We start from the raw sequence: 21,574 nt of genomic DNA on the forward strand, positions 1-21,574 counted from the left end.
ACAATATTTTTCAAGCAAGATTCGTGGAAAAAATTTGGGGGCAAGCCAGGGAGAAAGACCCATACCGGTATCTTTGCCGACTCAGCATCTTCATCAAAATCGGGCTTCCAATGGAACCCACGGTAAGACACTCCTTCAATGTCATTAGCTTCTCTAGACAGCGCCTTCACGAAATCAACTTCATTTGAGAACCGGACAAACACATTTCGTAGCTTTCACATTGCCGAAACCACAGGCTGAGCGTCCAGCCCCCATCTACTCCTTATGAAAGCCCGAATAATATCAAGAGAAGGCCTCTGTTTGAGGAATTTGAGAACCGTGGAGAATCTGAAAGGGGCAGCCGAACGTTCGATCTCCTCCTTGGAGAAAACCACACAATATTCACCATCTACCAACTTAGCCAGACGGAAAGGAAGATCTACCTCCGGAAGAGGTTGCAGAGTCTGCGCGACCAGCTCAGCAAGGGACCTCTGCCGCCCAGACGGTGCCGATGACCCAGGAGGGGCCACGGCGGCAGCCATGGGTCAGAAACAAACCAAAACTAACGTAGGGTTTTTTACTAGCTGGATTAACCTGGATTGATAGTGATGGGTCATGTTACAGGTGGTTTTTCGGGACCCAAATGGATTATTAACCAGGGTTTATATTTTCCTGGGTGCCAATATCCGTAATGGTCCTCTCTCATTTCATTTCCCTCAATGTCACATTTCTCATCTTTTTAAAACTCAAACTGCATCATATCTTTCATAATCAATGTGTTCTGTTTTACAGATATGACATCTAAAGACCATCATCCAATCCCCCTTACAGCATTAGAAAGACACAAATTTTGATGCGTTTCATATGCATCAACCATGCACAGAACGACCAAATTTTTATACACCAGTCCAAAGCTGACAACTAGCTAAGGTACGTACGCTGAGGCAATTAAAGTCAGAAACTGAGTGAAGACTTTACTTTCTCCCAATCTTTCTTGACTGTTGGTAGGGGCCCCGCCATTTGGAGAGGTGGGTTCCACGTCATATCTGCATGTCCGCCGCTTGCTTAACAAAGAAAGAAGGCAACGGAGATCCTCACGTGCTCTCGACCTCATTCCAGAAATGAACTAAGCATCAAGTCACAAGGAAGTGACGGAGATTGGAGGGGCACTGCTAAACTGGGTTAGCCTCCAAAACAGAGTCACCATTCTTGCTTTTGGACTGACACTATTCAACCTTCCTCATGTCCATCAACCATCTGCCTTTCCATTGAAATTATCGTTGTCGTTTTCCCCCATTAATTCTGTCATGGCCCTGGCTTCCACCTCCAACCGCACATTAGGTTTCAAGTTTCTTTTTGCATACAATTTTCATGATTGCAGAGGCCAAACCCATCTCAGTGGTGGTTACCATATGCTCTGATCTATGATCTACACCTTTGATGCTGCTTTCGGTCTAATGGATATTAGCCTGCCTTTTTGTAGCATATATACAACATCCAAATTATATTGGAGATGTACGAGTACTCCAGTATGTGATTTGGAGGGATGGACCCAGGCCAATTAGTGGTTGGTCAACTAACTTTTTGTAGCGTTGCATTTGTTTTGCCATGTGAACACAAGTTATTTTTCTCCTCTAATACTTGCATATGTAACTTTTCCAAAACTTCAAATTAACCATGTTGCTTAGAACCTCTTGTTTTGTTTGTTTTAGGACCTGCCACAGCCACAGAAAAATGCATGTGACCAAAGTTAGCTTTGATTAATGGTACTTATGCTAGCTACAAAACCATGTTCTATTACTTAAATTTTGTTGTTTATACTCAACTTTTAACCTTGCTTTCATACGTCCTAAATCTCATTGGCTGGCTCAATCATTGTAGGGCATAAATGCTAGTTAAAACATCATAAGAGAAGACAGTTTCTTTATTGTACATGTCTTTTCGTCCGATCGATCAGTACTTGATTCCTTGATTCAAATCTAGTTGCATGGAACTAGTTAAATGGTGTAGTAAATAAGGGTTTTGTTTATATTGCACCAAATGTGATATATCAAATCTATAATGAGGACTTGGTCAACTTCCACTTTGTCCTCATAAAGACCAAAGCACTAACTTTGGTCACGTGTTTTGCGCGATATTGTCTGCCATTTTTGTTCTTTTGCTTACACTTACGAGGGAACCACTACACCAACAAGCTCAAAAGCTACATATTCTTCGCAAAACAACTTAATGTGGTTTTACCATATATATCCCACCCAATTAATATATGGGTAGTGATAGGCTTACTACCCTATCACTACCCATCCACTACTCAAGTGCATTACAAGTTTTTTTTTTTTTTTTTTAATTTTCTTTAGGTATCTTTTTAACATTCTTAATCATTAAGAAAAAAAATTAAAAAAATATATAATTTTATTAATATTCGCTTCCTTAATCATTAAGTAAAATAAAAAAAATCAAATATAAGAAAAATAATAGATGAGTTGTAGTGGAGTAGTAACTATATCATTTTCCTTACTTAATATATGTGCAAACCACTCTTTATCTATACTTTTTTGAGATGGGACTTTTTGGAAGTGATGTTAAGTCTTGTTACCTCATGTACTGTTAGGTGTTGGTTCCAAGGATCATGTGCTGGATGGAATGGCATATTTGCAACCTTTTGATATTAGAGTTTTGCTATATACAAGTATTATCGTGTATTAATCTGTATATTAATACTGATTTATTCATACTAGAAATTTAAATTAACATTGTTTTCAATAAAATCTACTTTTTGACTAATCTAAATCACATTATATTGATACACAGATTAGTACATAATTGTGATTGCAATTATATTTTTTCTTGATAGTATACTTGCTGGTCACGTATTTTTGTGTCTCAGAATTCTTTTGCCATTTTTGAAGCATGAAAACGGGTCCAGAAAATCAGCTTTTAACTGTCAAATTAAGAGCGTTGGTGGGTTTTTTTGGAACTAACATGATAACATCATCAGATAAAGATAGATCGATGAAAACAAAAAAGTACATGAGTTTATCAGTATATACGTTAGGTTGATTTATTTATTTTTAATATTTAATTCACTGGATCATCTTTTCATATTTAAATTAAAAGCAATTAATGATATTTCTGCATCTTCTTCTATCTTCCTTGGTTGTTGAACCATTTCTACAAGCAATATTAATGTAATATTAGGGTAATATTTTCATTAGTTTTTTGACACAGATATATTGTGTTTTCTGCATGCCTTTTTCCTTCTGTGTTCATTCTAATTCTTCAGTTTTTAATGTAACCTATCTGGCTATAATTTTGTGGTCATGATGATCAGTACCTAAAGTATAAGACTTACACAAAAATCTCTCTTGACTTTTGATCAACACATGAATTTTATTTTTCTGGCTACTTGAATACAATTATCCATGTGATTGAGAAGAAGATGATGCTTTATAAATGGCGACGACATCAATTATATATGTACAGAAAACTCAAACTACTCTTTCAAATAGAACTTTCGCAATGTGGATGTTGATGGTCCCATGATCACAGTAGGCTGCATAATAAAAACTCTTCGCTAAAGCGAGAAATGTTTGCTTGATATCAGAATCAATATCATCCGCTGAGTTCTGCAGCACCAATTGCACGAGTTCTTGCATGTCAGATTCTATTTCGGGGGTTGTGATCATGCTCATGTTAGCATATAATGAAGTACTGTGGCTGCCATTAATTTCTTGTACCTGAAAAGATCCACACATATTATATATATATAAGTTAATTTATATATAAAATAATGGAAATGAATTAATGTTGCATATGCATTTGGGCGACCTGCTTGTTAAAATATTAGTTGAGTAGCCTTTACCCCTAGTGCAGGGCGCCACCAAATTGAAAGATCCAGTAATCTCTTTCATAAAAATTCCTTTTCATCACTCATGCATATATCAATTAAACATGTAATATATTTTATGAGTAGTACTTGTACCTTTGACACATTTATTCAAGTGGTCGGAAATATGGAAACCATGCATGTAATATATAATATTATATGATAAATGTTTTGGTTAGTAATTAATCAAAGAAGATAAATATTATGCCTCGCTGAATTAATTAGAAACATGCAACTCGATCCCTCTTTAATTATCGTACGTGGTTCTTGGCATAGCAGAAGAATTTATATATATATATATATATATAAATTAACAGCATCCAATTTGACAGTTTTACACTAAGAAAGAGCTTGCATACATGCATCCAAAATAATGACATATTCCAAAGAGGCATTTATAGGAAGGACATGACGATGTTCGTACGACGTAGGTGTTTAATTCAATATATATATAGTTGTCTGTGTCACCAACCTTGTGTTTTTGGTAGGAACAAAGTTTGCAGTATACTCTGTTAATGAGGCTGGACAGTCTCTTGTACTGAGGATGGGACAAAATCTCCTCCCAAACCGAGCGGCCAGAGGTGAGATTTATCGTATGCGCAAGCAACTCCGCCTCTCCTTCGTGCCTATCGCCTTCTCTATGCCACTCCAGCAGCCACTTTTCCCACTATAAACATGTATATATATGTTTAATAGCACATTTAAATAAAATAAATATATATTTCTAGAAGATTATCCATTCCCTTTTTAAGTGATATTGGGGAATACTTTAATTAATCAATCGGAGAATTTTGGAATTATATACTATGCAGGTATATAATATATAGATGCAACATGCATGGAATACTAAATTAATATTTGGTAAATGAAAAAATTTGCTGATGTATGGTAATTGTCGTTGATGAGTCATGCATGGCCACCGTGGCATAATTTTATATATATGTATATGATGACATGCAACATGTAAAGCCCAAAACAATATACGTACATCGATGAAAAGCTCATATGTAAATATTTTATAAGATCAGGATCAGGTGGAGATTATTGCTGGATCGTGCCTTTTTAAGTAATGGAGCATTTGCTTATGTTAATTTGTAAGCGAGTGCATGAGATTATTAAATATCAGACTTTTGGAATTACTTTGCAGGTAGATCGATCGATGCAGTAGTACTACTATATAAAATGTTTGGTAATTGACAAAACTTGCTGACGTGTGGTAGTGGTTGATGATATAAAGCCTAAATATATATAATATTATATCGATGAAATTTAAGTCACTACTAATTCCTGTAATTAATTATAAGTAACTCACCGCTTGTCGTAAATGGTGGCTAATATCTTGTCCGTGCGCAACTACTGCCTCCAACGAGAGATGCCTTAGGGTTTCAAGCAATATCCCGACGAGTGCCTGCCCTGCAGTGATCTTCTTTGTAATAATATTGGACCTTGATCTGCAACATATAAAGGCACAGCTGGCCACAATTAATATTATATATATATATATATATATGAAGTATAATATATATTTTTACCTTAATTAATTAATTTATCGGTTAATGGCAGCAGCTTGCCGGCCAGCTATATATCATTAATGCCAATAATAATTTTGAGGCTTTGACCTTGTAGAATAATTTTCCGTGAATGATACCATATATACGACTTTGATCATGAAATGACTTTAAGATAAGAGTACTATATAAACATGGCAGACACATGCATATACAATTAAAAGCATTTTGGACCAGTTTGATCTAATTTTCCTATGCATGGTTGGTGCTTTTTCCTTGACATAAACATTACAGTCGCACGCACACTCGATCGATCATCCTTTTGTTCAAGTACTACTACTACTACTCTCATTGTTTGATGCACTATCATCATGTGTGTGTGTGTGTGTACATACACATATATAGCAAAACAGCATGCTGCATGATCACCATGTGGCTGGTGCATGGGATTGTTCTTGCAATTGCCATTAGTGGATTTGTAGAACTACGCCCCGTATTGGAAGGGGTCGCCCACAATGACCCCACTACTACTACTTGATCAGGATATTGATAAATTAGGCAATGATGTACTTAAAGAAAATCTACCTATCATAAGTGCACAGAGGATTGGAAAATCCAGACACGTTATATTAATATTTAATAATATCTATCTATTCCATTCTCCCCAACTTTAACTGATCATGTGTTACCTTTCAAATAAGACATGAATGCTAATTTTTGAATGCATAATTTTGTCAAATGGGCACTTAATTAATTAGTCAGAATTATAATATTATAATATTGACCTTCATGTGCCCATTTTTACAATTCCTGCAATTCGTTTGGTGTCATGAATACCAATTGGACTAGTCCTATTTTCTGGATGTAATAGACTTGACATATATTCCAGAGGGCTGGCATTAAAATTTAAGTAGTTTACCTGGTCGAAAACTATTATTTTAGAAGATTAAGTAATTATACCTAATTCCCATTATCATGTAGTCTCGAGGATGAGAGTGGTTTCTGAATTCATGCAGGAAGGCTGTCCGCATTTCTTTCTCACGAAAATGACATGCGATTGCCTCCACCAAGGCTGTGGTTTTAGCCCATGCAAGCCGTTCTTTCGACCTTTCCGGTTCGAAAATACTGGCTGCTGCCAGAAAATAAACAAAGAGAGTTGTTCTTCTGCTTACTCCAAAGTCTCCAAGATTACATTCTGAGTACCACCTACGTACGTACGAATTAATTAATACATGGAAATTAATTAATCAATTAAGGACCAATATTCAATTTATAATTAATTAAATATCTTATAATAACGATATATGGGACATGATCAGTTCTTGCTAATTAATAGTACTTACTTCTGAATAATATCCCATTCCAGTCGATGCAAGGCTTGGCAATCGTTGTAGTCTAGTTTTGCGAGCTCCACATAGGTTTTATTGTTCACATACGGCATCCTGCGTTTATAATTATCAATTAATAATTAACATTAATTATTAGGATTCAGATTTAAATTAATTCCTAATTACTTTTGTAGTTGAAATGTTAGTGTATAATTAACTATATATATATATAGGAAAATTCTTTTTATCATCTTCACACTTCACACACCACACTTATTTTAATTTTTTTATTATTTTTTCTATAATAAATATGTAGTGTGTAGATGATAAATATAATAATTTAATTAGTTTAATAAGAATAAAATGAAATAAAAAATAAAAAAAATAAAAAATATTATTTTAATATATAAAGTGTGTGGTGTGGGATGATGTATAGTATTTCCCATATATATAAGACGTGAGCATGAAGACATAAGTACTAAAAGACAGTTGGAACTACAGTTTGGCCAACTAACTAGGTAGCCGTACATGTGGCTAGCTAGCTGGCTTTATATATAATTCATTAAGAAAACTCTAAGATAATTTGTGCTAAAGCAAGTCGTGGATGCATATATTAATTAAAAAGGAGATCATGAGGTTATAATGCACATCCCATTTTGTCATTATATATGCCATTAAGAAAAGTTGTAGCACTGTAAGATTGATTAATTCATGTCATTTAGTGATTAATGGAGGCCCAGTACTCTCTCTTAATTCGTTACGGCCACTCAAAGCAGAAAAGACGAAAACATCTATGTGAAAAAACATGAGGACGATCCGAATTATAATAAAAAAGATATATATATATATATACCTGTAAAGGGTCTTGCCGATCCAAACATCATCTTCGCCACCATACTGTTCAATGTAAAATCTGGTCTCCACGCGAGGTAAGCTTGCATACCAAGGGATTTGCAGTGCGTACCCTACCTGTTAATTAATGGCGATTATATATTGATTAGAGTCATCTCATGCTAATATATATTAATGGGTTTTGGCTTCTTGTTTTAGTGGTTAATTTGCAATGAAAATGACTTGTTTTGGGAGGAAAAAGTTTTGTAGTTCAGATAATCTGCACTTTGTTAATAATTTGAGGTGATAACTGGATCTGTATATAAATCATGACGACTACCTCGCTAGGTAAGTCCTTCATTATGATCCATTTGTCGAAGAGCTCGTTTGCAGCTTGTTTTTCTCGCAAGAAGTTGGATGAGAATTGCTTTGCATTCTCGAGGATCTTCTCTCCCGGAAATAGCACTTGAGAAGCCCTGTACAGGTTAAACATTCCGGTCACGGCCTGTGTAGACTGCCCGGAAAAGCAGAAGAACTCGCCACCTTTCTCAAAATGCTGAAACACATCTGTCATAAAAATATATATATTATAATATATATTAGACTATGAAATAATATATAATAATAATAATATTAAAATGTGATATATATATATATATATATATATTTAGAGAGAGAGAGAGAGAGAGGTTGTACGTGTCTCGCAAAGTACTTACTAGCGGAAACTTGGTGGCCATGCAATCTGAGTAACCTGAATCCCATGGCAGTGTCGTCAATGTCATAAACCTCTGAATTTCTCGCCCAGCAAATGCCTTTGTCGGTCCAATATCTGGAAATAATTAAAACGTATGTACATTATTTAAGAGAATTGTTTTTACCTGACTATATGTATATATATAGCTAGTATTTATATACATATATTTATACCTGTAAACATAATTAACACATTCCTTAATCTCTGGCTTAAAATATGACGAAATTCCGAGGCGCTGCAACCGATCCACGGCCCAGATGTGCTCAAACAAGTCCACTGGATACACATTGGGGACTAGATGTATAGGAATAATATATATTAGAATTAAGCTGATTAATGAAGCGAATATATATATAAATATATATATTGTATAAAATAGGAAAGTCGTCAGAAAGCAAGCACATTTGAAAAAGTGAAAAGTAGCATCAATTCAATGTAATATATATAGCTTGATAATTACCTCCCCCATTAAACCTCTGGACTGCTTTTTTTAAATATCTCAAACAATTTTTGTCCTTGGTCTGCATGAGTGCAAAGGCAGTGGAGGATGGAGAGAACAAGAACGACCCATCTTGGGACTGCAGTTTAAGAAGCTTTTCCCAGTCCAGGCCTGGCATTCCTTCCAAGCTATGGAGTAGAGTTGTGGGCACTTTGTGCATGATTTCCCTTGGTATCCTATCCCACACACACAGACTATAATCATTACCTCCATGTAAAAGATCATAACCAGCAGGCTAGCTAGGGACCTGTGTTCTTTGAAATAATTTTAGAAGATAAGGAAACTCCCCCACAAACCACCCCCCCCCCCCCCCCCCCCCCCTAACAACTAATTTTATATATTACTTCATGTGGAAAGTAGCAAACATAATCATGGATGGTGTTTGAGCTGATCTGAAACTACCTTGTGAGCTTTATGTTTCTCTTTGCATAGATATCTTGCAAGGCTGGAGAATCAAAAGGTACTTCAATGTCTAAACTTCGAGCAATCTCCAGAAGTGAAGGGAAAGCAACTTCAAATCCAATGGGCATGTGCTCATCATTCTCATATTCAAGCTTACATATTTTTTCTTTTAAAAATGAAATTCCTATTACAAGGACAAAAACCTGATTATTAGCCAAAATTAAACACAAGATTATTCAATTGACTAAAAAGGGGGAACTGTCATACCTTTCTCGCACTTTTCAGGAAGAATATTCCATGATTTTAAAGCAACAACGCAGGCTAACGTGTTGATTATCCGATCATAAGCAAAGAAAATCTCACTATCTCCCCATGACCCATCTGGAAGCTGATTGTTGGCAATCCACTGAAGGCTAGATGGGAACTGAGGAAGACCACTTCCATTAACATCTTGTACTAGAGCAACCCAGGCTGTGTCATAAGCCGAAATGCTGATTTCTCCATCTTCCATGGAGCCCAACATCGACTTGATGGAATCCACACGTTTCTGTATATGATTTGATGTAGAAACCTTTAACTGGATATAGCAAAAACACATTAAAATTACCAGAACTTCGAATACCCATTTGAAACATATATGTAATTATCTGTGTAAAAAAAGGGTATGAAAAAAGTAAAGTTTTTTACAATCGTTGAAAGCACCTCAAGATCAGTTTCCCTCTCTATGTCATCCTCCACAATCTCTGGCCACTTTATGACTGGCAGACCATTTCGAAACACGTCTGTGTATAGCACAGTACATGATATATACCAATTGATCATTAATTTTTATATGAATACATACATGATGATGATCTCGGATACATAGATATAGACATATATAACTATATAAATATATAATTTAAGTATATTTGTACTTATAATAACAAATTTGTATATACCTTGAATCCGAGGCTTGGATATTGCGCTGCATCTCAAGGGAGAATCAAAGTTAACTCGTTTGTCTTTAGCCCCGAATGACCAGACACCTACAAAACATTATGCGATGCAATCAATCAATGACTTAATTTCCTTATCTGATAATTAGTTAGTGTATCATTTAAAAACTGAAAATTATTTCAAGAAAAGACAACAGAAAGCATACAAATGTAGCCTTGTCCATGGGTGAAATACATGATGATGCCACTAAGATTAACCAGTATGGTATATAGTCTTATGAAAGAGATAGGGAAAACCTCGTCCACAGCATTCTTGTAAAAAAAATTCGAGACCAAAAAGAACGAAGAGAAAATCCAAGGACAAATAGTACTTAATTAATAGTACTCATAATGCGTTTATTTACGAAAGTGAAAAGCTGATTAAGAAATTATATTGAACCAGTAGCACTGCAAGAAACTCTTAATTAGTACTGTGTCTCTATGCACTGCTGAATTCCAACTAAAACTTAAGATCGATGCCATCTCGTTTCTAATTTTGACTCTAAATTGCATTTTTCTTTTATAAAACCAGAACCAGAAACGAGAACACTTTTGAGTCTTGACTCTGTTGGGCTGCAAAATACTCGAACAAAATAAAGCTCCCAGGCTTTTAAGATATTTTCTTCCGTCTTTCCTCGGCAGTATATTATTTGTTTGGTCAACCAAGCAATAAAGCTGATCAATAAAGCATATATACCAAGAGAAAGATCTAGTCAGAATCTTAGCAAACCTGAGCTGGGTATTCATCAATTCTTACATGGGTAAAGGAAAACATGTACAAATATAAACTTTAGCAATAATTAAGGTCGCTAGCTTGCTGTGATCTTTAAACACGCGAGCTCTCGGGTGTTAAAATGTCTACATCGAACAGAGAAAATAAAAAATAAGCAGAAAATCCATAGAAGAAAAGTTGAAGAACTTACAGGCCTCGAAGGATAAGGAAGATCTTGGAGGTGGGATGATGCAGCAGGCCGGAATTACTGCCGGAGAGAGGAGGAGATAAAGGTTCGAGTGCGAGGACATGATGCTATATGCTTCTGTTTTGCTGTGGAGAGGAAGGTATCGGAAGTGGATGCATTTAAAAGGAGAGGGAAGCAAGCGGACAGAAGCGAGTTCCCAAGATATTCCCGCTAATGGGTGCATGGAATCATCCAAATCTATTGCATTGAGGGAGAGTCCTGTCCTTTTCCGCTTTCTAACCGTATAGGTTCTTTTTTCTTTTTTTCCTTTTCAGAAAATTTAATATAATTTTGATTTTGTTTCTGGATTTATTGCCTTTTATATAATTTTCATTTATTGCGTTTTAGTAATTTTATTAACTAGTACTTAATTAATATGATTTTATACTAGATTTGTAATTCCCTCATATATTGGATTTTAGTGTCCTTAATTCCCCCAATCTAGAGATTATATTAACGAAAGAGATGAGAGTTGCATAATTAGTTTGAGTTATTTTACGCTGCATTCCTATACTACACACTTTCTGAGTAGAAGAATTTTTTTTCTTAGCAATTGTGTGGTGTAGGACTGCTGAATAAAAAATTTTAATTACTTTTTATTAGCATTTAATTATATGATTTGTTTTTAGATTTCTTTCCTTTTATACTATCTATTCATTGAATAATGCTATTTTAGAGTGGATTTTCCGGATCTAGACATTAAATTGAGAGAGATAGCCGTGTTTGTTGTGTTTGTTTCCATTACAGGTTAACACCCCTTAGCTTGATCAGCTCGACCTCCCCAAATTAATATCTGGAGATGATCACATGCATGAAGATCATATGGATGCATGCATGCATGCAGCTTGGTACTTCAGATTAATCTTTATCCATTTTTTCAAGTGTACGTACATTTTATGAATTTGATTATTATTTTTTATTTAATTTTATATGCATTTTATTAGTTTTCCTCTTCTTTTCTTTAGTTTATTTTTATTTATTTTCTCGTCATGTGTGCATGGCATGTTACTAATTTAATTCTTTTGAACAAACTATATATATATATAATAATATTTGTAGTCATGAAATGTGCAAGCCCTGTGCATTTTTATAGAAAAAATAATTAAATATGATGAACTCATATAAAAAAATTAATTTTTTAATAATAGACCCCGCTTTTTTTAAAAATGTATGTGAAGTGCTTGCACAATCTATAGCTTTATCTAGCATTACTCTTAATTGCATGCAGTGGGTGTTGGCTTGGAAAATGAGTGTCATGCCAACGTTTGCCTCACTAGCTAGATCTATTATTTAGTTTTTGCAATTGGCTGGAAGTGATCTATTACAACAATAACTAATTAATATATCAACTCTAAATTGATGCTCCAATGTTAATGAGTATTTTGAAAAGTTTTAATAAAAAAGATTTCAACGATGGCTTAGCTAAATGTAAATGTAAACCAAAGAAAGCCCAAACAGCTCGAAACCAAAGAGGACTAATGTGTTGGAAGGGCATAAATGGAGAAGAGTTTCTCAACTACATAAACAAAACCGTTCATATTCAGTTGGTTCTCAACAAAAAATGGACACCAAAAAATGTAAGGAACAAAAGGAGTGTGAAGAAGATAAGAGGAGATTAATCAAGAGGAAGCTAACTCAGAGGAGCTCTGATGAGGAATCTGAGGATGTCCAAGTTTATATATCGGTGGTGGCTGGAGTCCATCACCGCCGAGAGCCATGAAAACTCTAAGCTAGAATGTCCGTAGGCTTGGAAACCCATGGGATATTCGAACCCTTCTTGACCTAGTCAAGAGGGAAGCTCCCAACATTGTATTCCTTCAAGAAACAAGATTGAAGGTACGTGATTTTGATTCAATCAAGTTTAAATTGGGTTTCACTAACTGTCTAGCAGTAGATGCCAAAGGTAAAAATGGGGGGATTGCATTGTTGTGGGGATGGGACCTTCATTTGTCTGTGTTGAATTTCTCTAAAACCCATATTGATGCTTGTGTTACGAGGGAGGGTAGTGGAAATGAAAAGTGGTTTCTCACGGGTGTATATGGGTATCCCGAATCTCATCTCACATGTAGGATGTGGGACTTACTCAAGTCTTTGTGTAGAAAGAAGGATATAGCCTGGCTGGTTTTTGGGGATTTTAATGAATTATCGGGGCAACATGAAAAATGGGGTATGAGGGAGAGACCTGAAAGTCAGATGAGAGAGTTCAGGGAAGTGGTTGATGATTGTGCCTTGAGGGATTTGGGCTATAAGGGGCCAAAATATATATGTTGTAATAGAAGGGGGCGGAATGCTAGTATTAGTGGCTGCAATTGTTCCCTCAAGCTAGTGTCATTCATGGGTTGGCATCTTATTCTGACCAAATTCCAATATGGCTTAAGTTAGATGGGATTCAGAACCTGGGGTGAGTGGAAAAATCATTTAGATTTGAGTGTATGTGGTTAGGTGAGAAAGAGTGTGATGCTCTTGTTGAGAACGCGTGGAGGAATGGAAATGGTACTAATAATATGGATGATGGTATAGCTATGATTTCAACTTGTGGTCATAAGCTAGCTCACTGGAATAAAACCAGCTTGGCAATGTTAAAAAACAATTGAGCAAAGCAAAGCTAACACTAAAGATGATTCAGGAAAGGGACGTATTAGAATTGAGGATAAAAAAAGGGGCAACAGATGAGGTTCAACTATGGCTTGAAAGAGATGGGGTTATGTGGAGGCAGAGATCAAGAGCATTGTGGTTAAAGGAAGGGGATCAAAACTCTAAGTTTTTCCACACCAAAGCTTCACATAGAAAGAGGAAAAATAAGATTGGGAAGCTTCAAGATGATGATGGGGATTGGAAGGAGGGAGAGATAAGGGGTACTTTGATAGTAAATTATTTTCATAAACTATTTTCTACCTCAGATTAGAGAGGGCCTAAAGATTTCTTAGAGGATTTGGAAGGGAATGTGACTCTTTCTATGAACCAAAACTTGACCAAGCCCTATACAGATGTTGAAGTTTGTGAAGCCTTACAACAAATGAGTCCCTCTAAGGCTCCAAGACCAAATGGGATGGCCTCTATATTTTTCCAAAGATTTTGGCATGTGGTGGGCAAATCTATCAAAGCTACTATGTTGAATGCTCTTAATAATGGTACATTTCCTTCCTCCTTAAACCATACTTTCATTACACTAGTCCCAAAGATAAAATCCCCTATGAAAGTAGCATATTTTCGACCCATCAATTTGTGCAATATAGTTTACAAACTAATTTCAAAGGTTATAGCTAATAGAATGAAAAAGATCATTCCTAGCCTTATATCAGATTCCCAGAGTGCATTTGTCCCAAGACGACTTATTACAGACATTGTTTTAGTGACATATGAACTAATACATTTTCTGAAACAAAAAAAGAATGGAAAGAAAGGTTATATGTTGTTAAAAATTGATATGAGTAAAGCGAATGATTGTATATATTGGGATTTCTTGCAATCTGATATGTACAAGATGGGATTTGAGCAGAAGGTAGTTGAGATGATTATGTAATGTGTGAGATCTATTCATTTTTAATTCTAGTAAATGGAGAGCCAAAGGGACCAATAGTGCCAAGTAGAGGATTAAGACAAGGGGACCCTCTGTCCCTTTATCTATTTCTATTGTGCCAGAGGAGCTTATTTCATTACTAAAATCAGTCGAGAGAAAGAAGAATATAGCAGGGATAAAATTTTGTAGAAGGGCTCCTCATATTAATCATTTGCTCTTTGTAGATAACAATGTGGTTTTTTGTAAAGCTGATGTGGCAGAAAATAAAAGGGCGCAAGAGTTACTGGTGAGATATGAAAATGCCTCGGGTCAAAAGATTAACAAAGAAAAAACAGCCATGGTGTTTAGTGGAAATGTTCCAATTGAAAAGAAGGAAGAAATTTCACAGTTGTGGGATGTTAGTAGAGTCCAACAATATGAGCAATATTTAGGTCTACCTCTTGTTATAGGTAGATCTAAATCCAAGGCCTTCTCTGAAATCAAACATAAAGTCTGGACCAAACCTCAGAATTGAAAGGAACAACTTCTTTTACAAGAGGGAAAAGAAATTCTTATAAAGGCAGTAGCTCTTTCTATTCCAACTTATCCAATGAGCTGTTTCTTGTTGCCTAGTACACTTTGTTCAGAATTAAAATCAATGATGGCTAAGTTCTGGTGGGGGAAAAAAAGGAGGACATGAATTAGAATCAATGATGGCTAAGTTTTGATGAGGGCAAAAAAAAGAGGAAAGGAAAATTCATTGAATAAGCTAAACTAAAATGTGTGAGCCAAAAAGCAAAGGAGGTATGGGGTTCAAAGACTTAAGGGTCTTTACTGGCCAAACAGTATTGGAGAATTATGCAAGAGGAGAGATCTATGCTACACAAGATTTACAAGGCTAGATATTTTCCCAATGGTCCCTTCATGGAGGCTGGTTTGGGAAATAACCCTTCATATGCCTATGGGAAGCAAAAAAATGGATGAAACAAGGGTGTAGATGGCGGATTGGAGATGGCAAGACAATGAAAATATGGAAGGATCGTAGATTCCAGGTCATGACTCTTTGCTGTTGGAAGGTTTAGATGTTAGGGAAGAATGGAGGGAGGATACAATGGTGAGCATTATTGATAATAATACTAGATAGAGGCAAGTAGATAAGATAAGAGCTCTCTTCAATCCAAGAGTTGCCTCTGAGATTCTGAAGTTATTATATATCGTAGTGGACAAACTGATAGATGGATATGGAAAGAGGAGAGGAATAGTAACTTCAGTATTAGAAGCTGTTATAGGTTCTTCAAAGAATTTATGAAGGAAGGTCATGAGGAATGTTCAGATGCAGTCAATCACAATGCTCTCTGAAAGGAACTTTGGAAGCTACAAGTTCCTCACAAAATTAAGGTCTTTGCTTGGAGAACTAGTAAAGAAGGGCTACCTACTCAACACAACTTGCACAAACAACATGTGAATATTGAAGGGTCTTGCTGTTTATGTAAACAAAGGTTAGAAGACACTCCTCACACTTTATTTTATTGCCATTTGCTTAGAAATTGTTGGGTCAATATGTACCTATCATGGATAAGATGAGTGGGAGAATGTCTATGTGATGTCCCTGTATGATAAGATTAAGGATAAGTGGTGTATGAGATCCCACATTGCTTGGGAATGAGAAGTTCTCGCTCTTTATAAGGTTCCAATGAGGCTCTAATTATATCATTGACTAGTCCTTTTGGAGTATAGGCCATGTGGTTTGGGCCTTCTATTGGGGTGTTACAATCTATAATGGATATTACTTTGAAGGTACTGAAAGAGGGCAGAGCTAGTGATTTATCATTATTTTATTCTATAGCATGGGAATTTTGGTGAGAAGGAATAAAATAGTGTATGATAGGGAGATTATTAAATCACGACATGTGGTTAAAAATTCCATTTCTTTATTACGGAGGTTTAATGGAATTAAACATGCTCCTAAAGCAAAGGCTAAAGATTACTTAAATTAAATAACGACATGTGGTTAAAAATGCCATTTCTTTATTACGGAGGTTTAATGGAATTAAACATGCTCCTAAAGCAAAGGCTAAAGATTACTTAAGTTGGAAACCCCCTTCAATTGAGTTTCTAAAGCTCAGTGTTGATGGAGCAATGTTTGGTGAGCTGAATAGGATTGGTGTGGGTATGCTATTACAGGATGCTGCAGGTGAGATCGTTTGGGCAACTAATAAAATAGAAAATGTTAATTGATGCTGAAGCAATTGAGTTATTGGCCATTTTTAGAGGGCTACAACTATGTGTTAACATGTGAATACAAAGATTAATAATAAAGAGTGATCGTTTGTTGGCAGTCCAAGCTCTTCAAGAGGTTGGTGACTCAGCAACTATGTTGGATTCCCTTGTGGTTGAAATCAGGAAGCTACAGGTTTTGTTTGTAGAATGTTTTCAACATGTCTATAAGAGAAGGTAATGAGGTAGCTCATAAGATTGCCCAATATGCATGGAATGTAGAATCCATGGTTATGTGGTGGGATAATTTCCCAAATTTTATTTCTCAAGCCAATTGGCTTGATAAAAGTCTATAACTTTCTCCTATCAATGAGATGAGTTTTTCAAAAAAAAAAACCTCTATATTTGTATAGTTACTATTCACCCTCCATTGAATAATTTATATTAATTTCTCTCTCTTTTTGTTGCTACATGAAATTCCCAATATACCCCTGTACAACCACGAAATTGTCTACCAATATCTTTGAATAAATAAGTTAGATCTCAATTATCAAGATTATGAACTGAATCAAATACTTTAAAATAATTAATCAAACTTGCAAGACACAACGATTGGTTACGAAGGGAAATCCTTTAAAGAACTCTTTAAAGGTAAAACCCTACGGGGCAGCCAAACCCAGGAAAGTCAATCTTATTATTTGAAGAACAATTACAAGCAATAATCAATTACAAAATCTTTGCAATTCGACTCTCTTACTTGCCTAGACAAACGACCCGTTTGTCTTCTACCACAGTAGCAGCCAGGACCTCTAGCGATTTTCAAATGTTGACTTCCCTTCTGGAACTCCAAATGCTAAAATCCAATCGATGTTCCTTCACACTCAAAGCATGATCACACTCAAGAAGATATGAAAAATCCCATGAAAATTCTCAAGTGAATTTTCTCTCATAAACGCTCAGAACCTCCTCTGTAAAATTCGTGGCTTGAAGCCCTTGAGAAGATACAAAACCGAATCCCTTTAAATAGAAAGTCTGAAAAGAGTTCTAGTTGCAGTAGGACTCTGCTGACGGTTACCAACAAACGCGAAAATGCGTCCCGACGGACTGCTAACATTTCGTGATAACTTCTTCTGATATATACTAAACTCTGTTTCAGATTTCTTCTGGATAAGGGCAAAACTATCAGAACTCGATTTTGACTTCAGGGACTTATCTAAACAACTCCTAAAACTTCTAGATAGACTCAGCATTGTTTAGATACAAATCAATAATTATTTTTACATTCATCCAACAATAATAAATAATATGATAAGATAAACCTTATCATTTACTCATCTAATCCTAGCCAATTTTTTGCCTTTACAATCTCCCCTTTTGGCGGATTGATGACGAAACCAGTTTGATGAATGTAAATTCCCTAAAAATATGTCAACTATCAAATCACAAAAAATATAGAAGATTATAAAGAGTTGTGATTTAATAAAAACAGAATTGACAATTAGCCTAATCAAAACACATGCCAAATTGTATTGTATCTGCATTACAACCTCACAAAAAAAACTAAACTGGAAAACAGAAAAAATAAGAGTAACACGATAAAGCTTTTCAATTTTTTCAGTTGTGACATTGTACTCCCCTTTTGATGCTGCTGCTCCCCCTCAAACTTTTCTCCCCCTTTTTGTCAACAATCTGCCATGGAGGTCTATATTTCATCGTCAAAATCAGCTACATTTGCCATAATATGTTGGACATCCAAGGAAAGTTGAACCAGTCGATCATTTGCCTGTACACAATCAGAGCATACTACAGCCAATTGTTGCTCCAATTTGGACTGATTGGCCGCCCACTTAGCTGTGAAGCCATCAATCTTCTGAGATAACAAAGAGATTTGCTCAAGAACTTGAGAGGTGGGGATGGACGGTTCAAGTGGAGAGGATGCTAACTCAGTAGTGAGGAGGCACTTCTTGGTGATGACAGCTGCTGATTTAACCACAGTTAAGGCTGAAATAGGCCCTGGCAGCTTCATGGTAGGTTCATTTGCTCGAAGTGGAACTTTTGCAATCATGACCAATTTAGTAATTAGACTTCCAAAGGAGAGATTTAACTCTTTTTCCATATGTGAACGATGAATAATATCAATGACATACCGTGGAAAATCAATCGACACACCAGTAGCAAGAGCACACATAAAATAAGCTCTCTCTAGAGAAATTTTGGTGTGACGACTAATAGGTCAAAGATTGGTCAATACTATTTTGGCCAGGAGCTGATACTGAAGGAGCATATTGTGAAGAGGCAGTCTGTGTGTCTTGGCAGTCCATTTGGGGCCAGTGAGACCAACAAACAGATTGCGCATCGCAGTCTTGGTTGGGGCTCCCATGCCCTTATGTGGGTATAGAGGGGATTCCACCTCAGGAAGAGTAAATAGATTGCAGAGAATAGCAGGAGATACCTCAATTTGAATCCCTCGAACAGTAGAGATGATGCTATGATCATCTAAATTGAAGTGGGTTATATTGGAATAAAATTCCCAGACAACCTCAACACAAGGTGTAGGAAGGGCATGAGTGAGCTTCTCCCATCCTCTTTCAATGAATATATGGCGGATAATTTGGAAGTCATCCGAAGGAAAGTCATGGATGCTTACCTCCCGTTCACCCAAGACAGGTCGCTTGGAGAAGGTATTCCTATAGGCATTCTCAGCTTCAATGGATGTGAAGCGATCAGGAGGTGCTTCTGTGGGCACAGGCACAGATGGAGATGGAGATGGAGGAGGGGCGGAAGTGTCGCCTAACTGCATCAGTTCAAGTGAAGGGACATCCTCACTTGAGCAGTGCTCGGATGGTACAGGAGGAGAGATCTTTTTGTGCTTTGCCCGTTCTTTGAATCTCATCTAAATCAGTACAATAATCAAGTTTAAAAAAAAAATTTCAAACTTTTTAGAAGATAAGGATAGATTGAGATTAAAAACCCATATGAATTTTTTAATACCCATGATATGAAAGTTTTGGTTTTGTTATTTTTTTATTTTTTATTTTTAAGTATGAATGTCTAGAACAACCCAAAAACGATATGTGCAAAAAACCTTACTATGTATAGATAAGAAAAAACCAGCCAAACAATTGCCCAACACAAAACAGAGATGAGTCAGGAAAAAACACAAACACTTGGTGTGCACCCGTGGAGAACAAAAATAGAGAATCCGTGTACAATGGAGCTTTGTCCTCAATACATGTATATAGTGGGTAGAATCAATACAACCAACCCATTTACGAGTAGTGCAGCTCAACCAAACAACCAAGATTTCAAAAAAAATAAAACCCTCCACAAAAATAGTAGATATCAACATACCGAAACTTGAGAGAAGAAAAGAAGAGAAAAAAAAAACAGAGGATCCAAGAATACTTACCTTGAAAATGGAATGAGGAGGAATGAGAGTGAAATGAACACCGTGTATGGAGGATTGTGTGAAGGAAGCAAGCTGCTGTGAAAATGGGTAAAGGGGAGGCTTATGAGGGTCAGGCTGAGTGTGAGAGACAAAGGGCAAGAGGTATGCTAAAAGGTTTTAAAAGAAGACCCCCCCCCCCCCCCCCGGGTGCACGTGCTGGACCAAAGAGTCCCATTAGGATTTCTACACTTAGACATAAAAGACCCGATACATGTACTCAACATACTGGGAAACCTTTTTTTTTTATCTTTAAATTAAAAAAGGAACAATAGAAAAAAAAAAAAAAAAAAAAAAAAACCCAAAAAAGAACTCTATATTTTTAGTAAATGTTTTTTTTTAATAGAAAAAAAAAAAAACAAGATAACATGCCTATAAACACCTTAGTTTAATCAAGTCAGAATATACAAAAAAATTCAATAATCCTTAGCACACTCATGTTTGCAACAGTCCCTTTTTGGATGTTCACTCCTCATAGAATCAGTAATGCCAAAGTTCATGTGAGTGTGTGAGTGAGTATACTTATACCATAGCATGTTATGAACTTCCCTTTTTTCTTTTGTTGCTTTCTTCTTCTTTTTTTATATTTTTGATACATTTGTTCAAAGAAAGATAATTTTATATATATATATATATATAGATGCTCTCAAGAGTTTGTTTCTTGACCTTAAAAGTCAAATTTTATGCTAGGGCCTAGATACATGAGCATCTCCTCCAAACACTAGTTTGTACACCCCCTTTGTTCATGTTGGTTGCTCATCTTTTTCCATAATGATTAGAGCAACGATTTTTTCTGTAAGAACTCAAGATGATAGATCCGCGTAGGGTGTTTGTCTTTTTTCGCAATGAATAGACACCGACTTTTTCTATATGGATCACTCTTTGTGTTTGGCAAGAAGAAAGCTCTTTAAAGATGTACTAGGTTCAACTAGTATTAGTCAATTCAAGGCATGAACTCCGTCTTTGATGAGCATCTTAAAAAAACATATTAATTATAGGATGCTTACATATAGGTTCCTCACAGTGCATTATAAATGAACTTTGCCAAAAAGATCTATAGGGTTAGTATACTTAAAGAGAACTGCACAAAGAAGAGCAGTACATAAGATCAGAAAATTTTTAAGGCAATTCTATACATGCTCAAACTGTGATGTAACAAACATGTACCTTAAAGAAAAAAAAAACACAACCTAGTTTTTCTTTTTTTCTTTTCTTGTTTTTTTCTTTTTTTTTTATAAACTGAAACATTCATGCTTTAAAGAAAGAAAAATTGGAAGAAAATATCCTAAA

At 35.8% G+C, this 21,574-nt stretch overlaps 1 protein-coding gene across 2 annotated transcripts; it reads right to left on the reverse strand.

Annotated features, from left to right (window-relative positions):
• Positions 1–3,349: 3,349 nt before the first annotated feature.
• LOC122315038 (ent-copalyl diphosphate synthase 1-like) lies at positions 3,350–11,322 on the reverse strand. 2 transcript variants are annotated; one of them, XM_043130731.1, is made up of 15 exons: positions 11,088–11,322; positions 10,129–10,215; positions 9,890–9,969; positions 9,455–9,764; positions 9,188–9,371; positions 8,747–8,961; positions 8,460–8,580; positions 8,249–8,361; positions 7,873–8,099; positions 7,555–7,670; positions 6,717–6,815; positions 6,334–6,579; positions 5,178–5,316; positions 4,338–4,532; positions 3,350–3,716 (listed from the first exon to the last, which is right to left on the reverse strand). In XM_043130731.1, the coding sequence occupies exons 1-15, from the start codon at positions 11,305–11,307 to the stop codon at positions 3,468–3,470; spliced, it is 2,601 nt and encodes an 866-aa protein (XP_042986665.1). In that variant the 5' UTR covers positions 11,308–11,322; the 3' UTR covers positions 3,350–3,467. The 2 variants fall into 2 exon arrangements, with proteins under 2 accessions (XP_042986665.1, XP_042986664.1); XM_043130730.1 differs by having other exon boundaries at positions 9,875–9,969.
• Between the last annotated feature and the right edge of the window lie 10,252 nt (positions 11,323–21,574).

The sequence above is a fragment of the Carya illinoinensis genome, chromosome 7, assembly GCF_018687715.1.
Source record: "Carya illinoinensis cultivar Pawnee chromosome 7, C.illinoinensisPawnee_v1, whole genome shotgun sequence".
NCBI classification, from domain to species: domain Eukaryota; kingdom Viridiplantae; phylum Streptophyta; class Magnoliopsida; order Fagales; family Juglandaceae; genus Carya; species Carya illinoinensis.

Excerpts from the sequence above, each read along its gene's own strand:
- LOC122315038 (XM_043130730.1), bottom strand. The coding sequence starts at position 11,307 with ATGCACCCATTAGCGGGAATATCTTGGGAACTCGCTTCTGTCCGCTTG. Across the intron at positions 9,970-10,128 it reads ATCCAAGCCTCGGATTCAAG|ACGTGTTTCGAAATGGTCTG; the intron begins GTATATACAAAT and ends TGCTATACACAG. Across the intron at positions 8,962-9,187 it reads AGAAACATAAAGCTCACAAG|GATACCAAGGGAAATCATGC; the intron begins GTAGTTTCAGAT and ends TGTGTGGGATAG.